Source organism: Scyliorhinus torazame, chromosome 2 (genome assembly GCF_047496885.1).
Source record: "Scyliorhinus torazame isolate Kashiwa2021f chromosome 2, sScyTor2.1, whole genome shotgun sequence".
Taxonomy (NCBI): domain Eukaryota; kingdom Metazoa; phylum Chordata; class Chondrichthyes; order Carcharhiniformes; family Scyliorhinidae; genus Scyliorhinus; species Scyliorhinus torazame.
Genome location: NC_092708.1, coordinates 199064056 through 199078670, shown reverse-complemented (window position 1 = coordinate 199078670; position 14615 = coordinate 199064056). Strand labels below are relative to the sequence as shown.

General features: G+C 51.8%; 1 protein-coding gene across 8 annotated transcripts in view; it reads left to right on the top strand.

The window, feature by feature from the left end:
* Positions 1-14615, top strand: part of LOC140395077 (uncharacterized) — a 659825-nt gene that overhangs the window by 550318 nt on the left and 94892 nt on the right. For all 8 annotated transcript variants that reach the window (XM_072482474.1, XM_072482512.1, XM_072482492.1 and 5 more), the window contains one exon: positions 8310-8492. In XM_072482474.1, the coding sequence (XP_072338575.1) occupies positions 8310-8492 (183 nt within the window). The remainder of the gene's footprint in view (positions 1-8309; positions 8493-14615) is intronic.

Genomic DNA, 14615 nt, shown 5'->3' with positions numbered 1-14615 from the left:
TTTTTAACTGTGGGTTTGTTTTGAACAGATTGCTCCCAGGTGCGGGACAATCTTTTTAAAACCCATTTCTCATTGTGGGCTTCCTCTGAGGGGTCATAATTCGTACAGGCATTTTGTCCTGCCTCTGTGGCATGGGAGATAAGGGTGCGGGTCCATTTGGCCATACCGTCTTGGGACAAACGGGCGCGTTCTAAATTACCAAAAACTGCTGTGAAATGAATCCACAGGCGTCCAGCAAACGCTGTGGGGTGTTCTGTCTTTTCCTGCCTGCACTTATTGAGGCCATCTACGGGGTCATCCTGGTTATACCCGATCGCATCCAGGATCGCGGTATGCATTTCTGCAAGGGTGCCTCCTCCTATGTGTGGTGTTGGGTGTTCTGACACACAGATGAGCCAACACGGTTGCATATGGTACAACGCTATTTTATTTAAACTTACTATTTACAGTTTGGTCTTTGCACTCTGCACGTGGGGGTTCCCTGCTTGTGATGTTTTAACAGCTCTTTCTTGTTCCCTTCTCCCCAGACCTACTGACCACCAGGTGTCGTGCTCGTGCTTTTTATGTGGTTGGTGTTCTTGTCTGTGATTGGTTGTGGTGTTGTGTACTCTGATTTGCCTGTTAGTGTGTCCATCATGATGTGTGTGTTTGAATATCATGACATCCCCCCTTTTTACAGAGATATGTGCCTACGTGGTAATAAATATGATCGTGTCGTGAGTGCATCTAAGAGTGTGTGTGTGTCGTGTGCAGCATGTGCATATGACGGAACTATGTACATGGGGCGATGTCGGGTGCGTCACATGAACCAAGTTGTACCATAACATAACATAAGTGCGAACGAGAGAAGAAGAAAAAAAAAACTTGAACAGTTGTCCAGTCGGACGACATCTGGAACGATAAACAACAACAGGTTATCATGTAAAATTGTGCAACTTGTTAAACATATGAACGGTATTATAAGTCCAGTCTAATGGGCTTGCGACGAGTTCGGGTTGACCGCCTCAAGGGTGGATCAAGAACCACCGGCTGCTGTGCAGGCATGGCCATGGGTGGCGATGGAAAGGGCGTGATGTGCGGCAGCTCCACAAAGTCATCCTCGGAAGCCTGTTGAGGATCTGGCGTGTGCGTACTGTGTGGCTGTGAGCGTGGAAGTCGGCGAAGGGCGCGCCGATTGCGGCGACGCACGGAACCATCCGGCATGCGAACCAGGAACGAGCGGGGAGCCACTTGTCGGAGGACTTCGGCCGGTGCTGACCAGCCACCATACGGTTGATGTACGCGTACTTTGTCTCCGGAGGACAGGGGGGGCAGGTCCGTCGCTCGTGTGTCGTACCGACTTTTCTGGCGATCACGCTGCAGTTGCATGTTCCGAAGAACCGCCTCATGGTCTGTTGTTGGTGCCAGGATGGAAGGTACCGTCGTCCTGAGGGAGCGACCCATTAGTAGCTGCGCTGGCGAGAGACCCGTGGATAGCGGGGCCGATCGATAGGCCAGCAAGGCAAGGTTAAAGTCCGATCCGGCAGCAGCCGCCTTGCACAGGAGCCGCTTGGCGATGTGGACACCCTTTTCAGCCTTCCCGTTCGATTGTGGATGCAGAGGGCTGGATGTCACATGAGTGAAACCATATGCTGCGGCAAAGGACGACCATTCACGGCTGGCGAAACAGGGTCCATTGTCTGACATGACAGTCCTTGGAATGCCATAGCGAGCAAATGTTTCCTTGCAGGCCCCAATGACTGCGGACGACGTCAGATCATGGAGAGGCATGACTTCCGGGTAGTTTGAGAAGTAGTCTATAATAACGATGTAATCCCTGCCGAGCGCGTGAAATAGGTCAACACCCACCTTCGCCCAGGGGGACGTCACCATCTCGTGTGGTAGAAGTGTTTCCGGAGGTTGCGCCGGCTGAAACCTCTGACAGGTTGTGCAGTTGAGCACCATGTTGGCTATGTCTTCATTAATACCCGGCCAATATACCGCCTCCCGGGCCCTTCGTCTGCATTTTTCGACGCCCAAGTGGCCTTCGTGTAGTTGATGAAGAATCATCTGGCGCACGCTGTGCGGAATAACGATCCTGTGTGATTTCATAAGGACCCCGTCTATGTTGGTGAGATCATCTCGCACATTATAAAACTGGGGGCACTGCCCTTTTAGCCACCCTTCCGTCATGTGGCGCATCACTCGCTGCAGAAGGGGGTCAGTCGCCGTCTCTGCGCGTATGTGGGCCAGACTAGGATCATCAGCTGGCAGATTTGCTGCTGTCAGAGTTACGTGTGCCTCAATTTGACGCACGAACCCCTCCGCATCTGGTGGTGTGCTCACTGCTCGGGAAAGAGTGTCCGCCACGATGAGCTCCTTCCCCGGAGTGTAGATCAGTTCAAAATCGTACCTCCTGAGTTTAAGTAAGATGCGCTGGAGGCGAGGAGTCATGTCGTTCAGGTCTTTGTTAATGATGTTGACCAGGGGGCGGTGGTCAGTTTCGACCGTAAATCGTGGCAGGCCATACACATAGTCGTGGAACTTGTCCAGTCCAGTTAACAAGCCCAGGCATTCTTTTTCGATTTGCGCGTAGCGCTGTTCGGTAGGGGTCATGGCTCGTGAGGCATATGCAACCGGGGCCCATGACGACGTGCTGTCTTTTTGCAGGAGTACCGCTCCAATACCAGATTGGCTGGCGTCTGTTGAGATCTTTGTAGGGCGAGTCGTGTCAAAGAAGGCCAGCACTGGTGCCGTGACCAGTTTGTGCTTGAGCTCCTCCCATTCCCGCTGATGCGATTGGTGCCAGTTGAATTCTGTCGATTTTTTTACGAGGTGGCGCATATTTGTTGTATGAGAAGCCAGGTTGGGAATGAACTTCCCAAGGAAGTTGACCATGCCCAGGAATCTTAAGACAGCCTTCTTGTCAGCCGGTCGTGGCATGGCTGTGATGGCGCTAACCTTGTCTGCATCGGGACGGACCCCTGACCTTGAGATGTGGTCCCCGAGGAATTTCAGCTCCGTCTGGCCGAATGCACACTTCGCACGGTTGAGACGCAGGCCATTTTGTCGTATGCGGGTAAAGACACGTCGTAGACGATGCATGTGTTCCTGCGGAGTGGTGGACCAAATGATGATATCGTCCACATATACACGTACCCCTTCGATGCCTTCCATCATCTGCTCCATAATGCGGTGGAAAACTTCAGATGCTGAAATGATGCCGAATGGCATCCGGTTGTAGCAGAATCTGCCAAAAGGGTGTTGAATGTGCATAGTCTTCGGCTGGCCGGGTCCAGTTGGATCTGCCAGAATCCTTTGGACGCATCCAATTTAGTGAATATTTTGGCTCGCGCCATCTCGCTGGTGAGGTCTTCTCGTTTCGGGATGGGATAGTGTTCCCGCATGATGTTGTTATTCAGATCTTTAGGATCTATACATATACGGAGCTCGCCAGAGGGCTTCTTCACACAGACCATGGAGCTGACCCATGGCGTGGGCTCCGTGACCCTGGATAGGACCCCTTGGTCCTGAAGAATCTGCAGTTGTGCCTTGAGGCGGTCTTTGAGTGGCGCAGGAACCCTGCGAGGTGCGTGAACAACAGGGATGGCGTCCGGTCTGAGTCGAATCTTGTACGTGTATGGCAATGTCCCCATGCCTTCAAAAACCTCCTGGTTGTGAGCAAGGAGGGAATGGAGATTTGCGTGGAACTCAGCATCCGGGAAGTCGGATATCTCATCTGGAGAGAGAGACATAATGCGCTGTACCAGGTGAAGGACCTTACACGCCTGTGCGCCCAGTAACGAGTCCTTTGATGAGCCGACAACTTCGAAGGGGAGTGTGGCCGTGTACATCTTGTGAGTCACCTGTAGCTGGCAAGATCCTATGGACGGGATGACGTTCCCGTTATAGTCAACCATCTTGAGCCGGGATGGCGTGATGGGTGGTTTGACCTTCATGGCCTGGACTGCAGAGTAAGCAATCAGGTTGGCGGATGCGCCGGTGTCCAGACGGAAGGCGACGCGCGATCGGTTGACCGTCAGGGTGGCACACCACTCATCGGCTGGATTGATGGCATTGACCTTGTTGACATCAATGACGGAAACGCGGAAGGCATCCTGGTCATCTGCATCACTTAACTGGAAGTCTTGATGCGTGGGCTGGACGGTCCTGACTTGTCTGCGAGATTGTCGAGGATGCGCCGGATCCATGGGTTGAGCCGAACGACAGTGGGCTGCGTAGTGGCCCATCTTGCCACATCTGAGGCACTGTCGGTTTTTTGCAGGACATTGCCCTTTTAAATGTAGAGCTCCACAATTGCCGCACGTCATGACGTCACGGCGTTCGTTGCGCCACTGCGCATGCGCAGTGCGATCTTGCGGTGGGCGCGCCTGCACAGTGCGTCCCTCGTTGTGGCCGTTATTTTTGGCGCGCACCTGCGCGGGAGACCGCGAAAAGCGCGGGAAGCGGCCGCTGTCGTCCGGGCCGTGGGTCGGGAAGTAATCGACGGCCTGGATGCGTTCGACGTCGTGGGCGGCCTGGCTTGCCGATTCGACGGCTGGGGACCCCCTCCGTGCCAACTCGGACGCCTGAAATCGGGAAAAACGGCAGGTAGCATTTTCGTGGAGGACACAGGCTTCCACAGCAGACGCTAAGGTGAGGCTTTTTATTTTAAGAAGCTGCTGGCATAGGCCACTAGAGGCAACGCCAAAAACAATCTGGTCCCTGATCATGGACTCTGTGGTGGTGCCGTAACCGCAGGACTGCGCTAGAATCCGGAGGTGCGTCAAGAAGGGTTGAAAAAGCTCCTCCTTACCTTGCAGGCGTTGCTGAAAGAGGTATCTTTCAAAACTTTCATTTACTTCAACTTGAAAGTGCTGGTCCAGTTTGAGGATGACCGTGTCATATTTGGCTTGGTTTTCGCCTTCTTCGAACACCAGTGAGTTGAAGACGTCGGTGGCGTGCCGACCTGCGTAGAAGAGGAGCATTGCAATCTTCGTGTCATCCGAGGCATTCTGTTTTTCGGTGGCACGGATGTACAGGTCAAATCGCTGCCTGTAGAGCTTCCAGTTGGTACCTAGGTTCCCCGCGACTTGCATCGGCTGCGGTTTGTCGGTGTGGTCCATGTCCAGAATGGCAGGTTAGTAGGCAGGTATCGATCCACTCCTGTACCATGTGGTGTTGGGTGTTCTGACACACAGATGAGCCAACACGGTTGCATATGGTACAACGCTATTTTATTTAAACTTACTATTTACAGTTTGGTCTTTGCACTCTGCACGTGGGGGTTCCCTGCTTGTGATGTTTTAACAGCTCTTTCTTGTTCCCTTCTCCCCAGACCTACTGACCACCAGGTGTCGTGCTCGTGCTTTTTATGTGGTTGGTGTTCTTGTCTGTGATTGGTTGTGGTGTTGTGTACTCTGATTTGCCTGTTAGTGTGTCCATCATGATGTGTGTGTTTGAATATCATGACACTATGTTCTGTGGGTCAGGGAGGGCTGCTGCTACCGACGGCTGTAAACTTAAAACCATGAGCTTTACATGCTCTCGCTCATCCAGGCCGTACATGTTCGCCTGATGTTTAACTGTGGCAAACAAATCATGGGGGTCTGCGGCGGGGAGGAACGGTGTGATCTTATTGCACGCGTCCCGTAATTGGGTCACTGTTAAGGGGGTGGAATATAGATATTCCGCATCGTCCGATGTGGCTGTGCGGTGGGTGGTTACAGGGTTCATTGGAGCCTGAACTACCTGCTGTGTGGGGGGTTGGGTCGTTTTTCTCCTTTGGGGCTTTCCCTGCGCACATGTTCCCTGAACATATCTCTGCGCTGTTTCTTGTAACTCTTCCCAATCAGGGCCGTCTTCCTGGTCTAACTTTTCCCCAAAGTTTTCCTGAAATCCTTTCTGAACAGACAGCAGTGACTGCAGCTCTGCAATCTGCTTCCGGCACTTTGCATGATCTATGGTGCTCTGTCTTTGTTCTGTGGTGGCAGCGTGGAGCGCTCTCAAGGCTGCCTTGAGATCACTGCATTGTTTCTGTAGTGTCTCCACCTGCTTTTCTGTCTCTTTCCTTACCAGGACTGCACGTTGCGTGTCCTGATGAGCCTTTTCATACTGGGACTGGAAACTGCTTAAATGCGCCAGACAAGACTGGTGACCCCGTTTGGCGTCAGCCACCTCTTCATCCTTTGCTGCCAATTTCCTCCTTAACTCTAAATTCTCTTTCTCAACCTCGCTTACATCGACTTTACTCATCCGATGTATGCCCTCAACTTCTTTGTGGAGCGTCTTGACGACCTCCTCTGTGCCTCGCAATTGTGCCAGACAGGACACGATTGCCATCGGCTTGCGAGCTTTCGCTAAGCTCTTTTTATGTATCTCGCTCAGGTTCTCCCACCAAGTATGCCCTATACTTCCGGGACATGATTCGTCATTATCGCAGAAATCATTCCACAGGGGCCATCCTTTGCCCTTGAGATATTTCCGGATTTCCTCTTCCCAAATGGGACACTGTCCCACTCTACTGCTGCTGGTCACTGCGACCGCAAATTCCTCAGGGTTCATGAGGCGCTGCATTGCCTGCATGGCTATCTTTCCTATCTGCTTGCTTTGTTTAAATTTGGAACAGGGGGCTAAGGCGGTGTCGTAGATGCGGGTACGGCTTGCGCTAATTTCCGAAAATACAGACTTCCGACAGTTTTGACGCAACAAAAATCTATCAGTTTGACCTTATGGCCCTGTTAGTTAAGCATGCATACACACACTTCCTAATTATGACTATTAATCAGAACCGCTTGAACACTTGTGGTTTTCTGTTTCCCATTGGATTCTAATTCAAAATTTCTGGGTTCTCCCGGAGTGATTTTCCACTTCTAGATCGGGTCCCATCAGGATGTCGCCAAAATGTTGCTCGTTTTAGCCTTAGTTTATTTGCTCTAATTCTGTCACCTTTACTCATGAGTCGCCAGGTATCTTTCTGATACCGCCACGTGGTTCAAGTCCAAGTAATGATTAATAATGCAACACACCGCTTAGTAAGAGTTAAATCAATGCTCATTTATTATATACAGCAATTAATACTTATACAATAATTCTACTTCTAAACTACTACCTACCACTAACAGGCCAATACTTAACTTTGGAAATGGCCCACAAGGTCAGGGAAACAAATGGTCTTTCGAATGGGTTCTGAGCCTGCGGGATTCAAAAGTTGGTACAGGTCGATAGTCAGGAGTGTCTATCTGGTAGCGATCGTTGGAGTAAAACCTACGGTTTCTTTCAGCAAGGGTCTCGAAGGGTGCGGAGAGGAGAAGAAGGGTCGAGTTGAACTTGGCCCCTATTCCTATAGTCCCCAGGGGCTTCCCGCCTCTCAGGGCAGACCTTGTACCTGGTTCCAAGTGATTGGACTTGGTCCCAATCACTTGGTTCGATATGCTCCAATACTGGAGCGATTCCTTGATCGAGGGGTGGTCGTTTACCTTTCTTTGTGTCAGCTCCTGCTGGCGCCGAAAGGTCTGGGTCGGCTTTGAGTTGCTAATTGGTAACAATTGTTCCCGGGGATGGTTGCTTAATATGCAGATGGCTGGGTTGTTGTGATGTTGATGGTTGCAGGTATCGGTCTGGGCTGACTTCACCAGAGGCGAATACACTGTTTTACCTGCAGCTGTCCGTTTGAGTCCTGTTGGCTGATTTTCCCATCAGCCTCTTCCGTTCATCATTTTAAATCGGGGTTTGACCATTCTAATTGGGAGTCAGCCATTTTACATAGCTACATTACGAATCAGTCGCTAAATCATTATTTGCTGGCTTCCTTGTCCTGGACTTTCTGGACATTTCTCTTGGTGGGAACATTATCTGATTGAATTAATTAAGTTTTCACCCAAACAACCTCCAAAAACAAGATATTCCATCCAGTAGAGAAACCTCCTCTCACTAGTCTCAAGATATTAAATGAATGGATTCATAAAATGTGCTTACGTACACAGTTAATAAGCATTGCCCAGTAAATGGTGATAACATTGATAGCTGTGAAAATCGCACGGCTCGATATTTACCTTGGCTTCTGAATTCCTTTAATATGTAAATATTCCCCAGATGGGACAGAGGTGCCAGAGCATACAAGGCTGCGGGCCAGGTCCTGAAAAATGGGTTTAGGTGCTTGATGGCCAACATGGGCGTGATGGGCCGAAGAGTCTCTTTCCGTGCTGTAAAAATTCTATGACTCTGTCTCTCAGTTCAATCTAGTTCAACATGGGAGCTCGTAGTGTGGAGTTGGAGAAAACTGTGTGCAGCAGTGCTAAAAATAACCATCTTTCTATTTTTTAATCTAGAAAGGTTCACAAAAACGTTTCAGTCTGGATTCATCAAAAAATAGACCTTCATTAACGTCGATTGCAAATGTAGAGAGTGAGAAGGATCCTGCTGAAGTGGCAGAAAACTCCACTTTGACAGCTCATGATATTATTGAGGAACATTCTGAAGCTAAAGCTGCAGCTGATGAAGTCAAGCATGAGGTCAGTGGCCAGCAGGAACAGGTCAGCTGATGTGTATTAAAAGTTAGAGGGACATGACACATGGACTAGCGTGCAGTGATTTTTTTACATATGCAGCACAATGGAATGTATTTGCACCCTGGGTGTGATTTTGGAGTTTTTCCTCTTTTGGTGAAGATCAAGTTATTCAGGATCGGCTGCCTCGAGTCAGCAAGCAACATTAGTGTGACCAAGAATAATTAGAGAGGGCAGACTGAGGGGCCTGGACATCTGACTATGCACAGAAACGGTCACACAGGGCACAGGATGTGCACTGCACACACTTGTTGTAATTGACTCGGGTAGCATCTAATATTCATCCTGCCTTATCGTTCTCATGAGTGAAACTTGCAGCCAGTGTTTCCCACACTGTTTCTTTCTTGCACATATGTGGGAGGCAGCAGATTTCAGATATTAATGATGCCACTTATGGCTTTGTCTCCCTCTCTTCCTCAGAGCATCTCAGCTTGTCCTTCAACTAAATACTGGGAAAATAAAAGCCATCGAGCGGGATTATCCCCCTCAAAAACGGCGTAATCGCTGAGTACGCAGCACGCCATTGAGACGTGTCCAGGGCTGGCGACGGGGGTGGGGGTGGGGGGTGGTTACGGGGGGCACTATCTGGCAGGCCAGGTCCGCGCGTGGCCGGTGCCATGTTGTACGGCGTGGCCATCACAGTTCGCCGCCGTGCGCATGCGCGGACACGGACCCGGCAGTTCTCCATCCGTATCTGTAGGTAAAGCCGGGCGTGGCGCGGCTGCTGCCCCCCCCAACGAGAGGAGCATTGGTGCGGTGGCGCCGCCGACTCTTTTGTCCTAAGACCACACACGTGCTCTGGACATAGCCTCAAAATCGGGGAATCCAGCCCATCGTCTTTGGTCCCCACCATTACTCCATTTGGGCAGCACGGTAGCATAGCGGTTAGCGCAATTGCTTCACAGCTCCAGGGTCCCAGGTTCAATTCCTGGCTGGGTCACTGTCTGTGCGGAGTCTGCACGTTCTCCCCGTGTGTGCGTGGGTTTCCTCCGGGTGCTCCGGTTTCCTCCCACAGTCCAAAGATGTGCAGGTTAGGTGGATTGGCCAATGATAAATTGCCCTTTGTGTCCAAAATTGCCCTTAGTGTTGGTTGAGTGGGGTTACTGGGTTATGGGGATAGGGCGGTGTGGGCTTGAGTAGGGTGCTCTTTCCAAGAGCCGGTGCAGACTCGATGGGCCGAATGGCCTCCTTCTGCACTGTAAATTCTATGAATTACTCCATGACTCTACCTGCCCTCAGTCTGAAGCTCTACCAGGCCATTCACAATTTTGGCATCCTATTTGACCCAGAGATGTGTTTCCAACCATGTAACTGTTCCATCACCAAAACTATCTTTTCACTTCCAGAACATTGCCCCCTTCTGCCATTCAGCTCGTCTGCTCCTGAAACCCTCGTCCTCTAGACTTAGCTGTTCCAATGCAGTCCCGGTCAGCTTTCCATTTTTCACCTTTCAAAAACTCAGCAGCATCCAGACATCTGCTCCAAATCCGAACTTGCACAAAGTGCCACAAATCCCTGAAGTCACAGGTGGAGTGATGAAATTGGGGAGGCGCAAGAGGCCAGTAATGGAGAATTGTGGGGCTGGAGAAAGTTGTGAATCTTTGGAAATCCCTGCCGCAGAGGGCTGACATTGCGCTTATTCAAGGCTGATATTGATAGATGTTTGGACTAGAAATGAATCAAGGTATGGGATTGGCCAGTATATCACAGCTGAGCTTTAGGATCAGCCATAATCTTGCTGTATGACAGAGCAGGCTAGAAAGGGCCGAATGGCCTACTTCAGCTTCCATTATTGTCCTTCTGGTCATGCTCTACACGGTTGATATAATCTTGTGTGGCCCTAGGATTGACCAGCCTTTATGTAGCTTATAAGCCAAGAACGGTCTGGTGATTTCATTGTGGCTTGTTCCATATTTTCAGCTTGTAACTGGTGTGAATGAGGGCACCTTTTGTGTCATATTCAGACTGAGATGTCTAGCTGCATATATCTGTACTTAAAACTGACATACGTGCGGCATTGCTGAACAGAATAAAACAGTTTCTATTATTCTGCACAGCCTCACTGCCGTGGGCAACCATGGAGTGAGTGGTCGCCCATTTGGCAGCTTCTGCTCGAGATGGCTGTTTTGGACGATTTTCCTGCTTGTTGGGTGGATGTTTTGGTGAAAATAAGGTGTGGAGGTGAAGGAGGAAAGTTAAACTCCATCTTCATGTGCCACAAGTCAAGATGGCGGAGGGTAAAGGGTCAGCCCTGCCTGTCCAGTGGTCAATGGAGCAGCTGGTGGACTTTTCAAACAAGAAGTTCAGCTGGCATAGGAGGGAAGCCCAGATGGATCTAGCCAAGGCGATGGAACCATTTAAAGCGGGATTTCATCGTGCAGATCAGAGGTTGGAGTCCCAGGGTTAGGCCATTCGGAAAGTGGAGGAGGTGGTGGGGGAGCGCGAGGGGCAGCTTACCTCATTGGCAGCTGAGATTGGAATAATGTGGAGACCCAGAAAGACAAAAGGAGAAGGCGGAGGACCTGGAGAATCGCTCCCAGAGACAAAATGTAAGATACATGGGAATATCTGAAGGCATTGAGGGAGCATAGACACTGGCTCTTATGTAACCAAGATGCTGGAAAAGCTGATGCAGGAGGGGGCCTTCAACCGGCCCCTGGAGGTTGACCGGGAGCACAGGATGCTGATGAGAAAGCCCCAGTGGAACGAGCCACCAGTGGCTTGTTCTGAGCACAGGGTGTCACTGTACGTGGAGACCTGCTGCTTTATATCTCGGACCCACTGGGAGGTATCGGGGGAATACTGAGTATTCTGGAGGAGTTTGGCCGGTTTCCGGACATAAGCTTAACATGGGGAAGAGTGAGGTGTTCCCGATCAAGGCCAGGGGGCAGGAGAGATGTTTAGATAAACTGCCGGTCAAGGTGGTGGGGGCAAGCTTCAGATATTTGGGTATCCAGGTGGCACGGGGATGGGCACAGATGCACAAGTTGAACTTGGTGCGGTTGGTGGAACAGATGAGGGGGGATTTTAAGAGGTGGGATGTGCTGCCACTATCGCTGGTGGGGCGAGTGCAGACAGTGAAAATGACGGTGCTGCCGAGGCTCTTATTTGTCTTTCAGAACCTCCCGATCTTCAACTCCAAATCATTCTTTAAGAAAGTCAATACTTTGATCTCGGGGTTTGTGTGGGTGGAGAACACCCCATGGGCTAAGGAGGTGCTACTGGAACGGGGGCAGATTGGCCTTGCCAAACATTCTTTTTTTAAATATAGAGCATCCAATTATTTGTTTTTTCAATTAAGGGGCAATTTAGTGTGGCCAATTCACCTACGCTGCACATCTTTTGTGTTGTGGGGGTGAGACCCATGCAGATACGGGGAGAATGTGCAAACTCCACACGGACAGTGACCCAGAGCCGGGATCGAACCTGGGATCTTGGCGTCATGAGGCAGGAGTGCTAATCACAGCGACACTGTGCCGCCCCAAGGCCTTGTAAACATAATGAATTATTATTGGGCAGCAAACATTGCTATGGTGAGGAAGTGGGTAGTGGGGGAGGTGTCAGCGTGGGGGCGGATGGAGGTGGCCTCCTGCAGGGGTACGGATTTAGGAGCATTGTTGACGGCGCCTTGCCGTTCTCGCCTGTCAAGTACTCCACAAGCCTAGTGGTGATGGCGGCCCTGCGGGTGTGGGGACAGTGGCAGCAGCATCTGAGGTTGGAAGTTATCTCGGTGTGGGCACTGATTTGCAACAATCACAGATTTGCGCCGGGGGTGCGGTCGGATGCGAGGTATCAGGCATGGCGGCAGGCAGGAATCGAGCAGTTTGGGGACCTGTTTGTGGGCGGCAGCTTTGCGAGTTTAGAGACCTGGAGGAGGAATATGAGCTTCCCAGTGGGAACGGGTTCAGATACTTACAGGTCCGGGACTTTGTGAGGAAGCAGGTGGCATCCTTTCCCAGTTTTCTGCCCTTGGGATTACAGGATAAGGTGTTATTTGATTTGATTTGATTTATTGTCACATGTACCGTAGTACAGTGAAAAGTATTTTTCTGCGGCCGAGGGAACGTACACTGTACGTACATAGTAGACAAAGAAAATAATCAACAGAGAACATTGACAAATGTATCATCGACAAACAGTGATTGGTTACTGTGCGGAACAAGGGGCCAAACAAAGCAAATACATGAGCAAGAGCAGCATAGGGCGTCATGAATAGTGTTCTTAACGGGAACAGATCAGTCCGAGGGGGAGTCGTTGAGGAGTCTTGTAGCTGTTCCTATGTCATGATATGCGGGTCTTCAGACTTCTGTACCTTCTGCCTGATGGAAGGGTCTGGAAGAGGGCAAAGCCTGAGTGTGAGCAGTCTCTGACAATGCTGTCTGCCTTCCTGAGGCAGCGGGAGGTTTAGACAGAATCAATGGGAGGATGGCAAGCTTGTGTGATGCGTTGGGCTGAGTTCACCGCCCTCCCCCGATGCTCGCCCCGCAATGAGCCGAGTTCCCGACGCAGTGGGACACGTGTGCTCTGAGTTTATGTCAAACTCGGGTGGCGGCTGCGGACTGTGTCTCGCGCCACCATTGACTGGGGAGGGGAGCCGTTCTGCTGGGGGGCTTCGGCAGGGTCTGGAGGGGCTGGTCCGGCGATGGCGAGGGTGGGTACAGGGCGGCAATGTGCGTCCACGGTCCTGGCCATTCTCCGACCGTTTATGTCGGGAACTTCCGGAGTTTTACGTGGCACGGCTGCTAGCCCCCCAACGGGCGGAGCATCGGTGCGGGGGCGGCACCAACGATTTTATCGTAAAACTAGACACTGGACTCTGGACATTGCCTCAAAATTGGAAAATCCAGCCCGAAGTGTTGACGCCGACACATAATTGGTGGACTTTCATGACAGCAACTTGGTGCCACACCTGGACCAAGTCCACTATTGTTAAGGGGCTAGCACCGGCGTCACGTGGAACACAATCGATTCTCATGAGAAATGGTGCCGGATCTGCTGGGTTCGCGATTGACACTCAGGAGGCTGACAAGCTGCAGCTGCATATACACACTTCACTCCCCACACACACCATCCCAGCCAGCAGGTGGCAGCGAGGAGAGCAGCACCAAAGTTCGCGGATGCAGAACTCGAGACCCTCCTGGATTCCGTGATTCAGAGGGAGGTGGCCCTGTACTCCGACCCAGGAAAGAGGCAGCCAAACGCCGCTGTTTGTCGTGCCCGAGCGCAGGTGGCAGAGGCGGTCAGCGGCGTGGGCAACGTTGTCCGGCCAGCCAGCGGTGCTGTGAAAAATGGCACAACCTACTCGGGTGGCCAGGGTGAGTAGGCAGCACCGTACCCCTGGCACTAACCCCCATCCCACACACCCGTAACCCGACACCTGCTCCGCTCCACCAGGGGGGAGGATGAACCCCCACGCTGCACCACATGTCGGTACCCACCTGTGGCCACTGAGGCCACCAGCTACCCACCCGCGGGGCTGTATGCGTCGGACTGTCTAACACTGTCGTTTTCGTTCCCCCCCCACCGCCTATGCCCAGGAAAAGACCTCACACAACTGTTGGGAGCGGGAGGAGACAGGAGGGCGACGGCCGGATTGGCGGCTCCTCACTGTGGCTGAGCAGAGGGCCCTGGACTTGATCGGCAGCCCGGAGGCAAGGGAGGTCGCTGAGGTAGATTTCGACCGCGGGCAAGGAAGTGAGACCCTGCTTCGTTTCGGCTCCCTTGACATGTGTGTCAACTTTCCCCCTCTCCCCACACAACACTCACCCTCACCCCTACACCACCTGCAAGCCCACACCACCCCAACACCAGCCCCATACCACTCTCACCTGACAGCACCCCTCACTCACATGGGCACCACCCCCCAGACCGCAGTCTATTCATGCTTCTTGCCTTGTGTCTTACAGGACCTGCTGGTGATGGGGTGGGTACTCCTGGCATCACCTGCTCCCAGACAATGCCCACCCGGAGAGCTCCTGGGACACTATCTGGTGCTCACCACACAGATGCTCCGGTACAGCAGGTGGAGGTAGGAACACACGAGGGGGCAGACGTTCGGAGGGCGGGCCT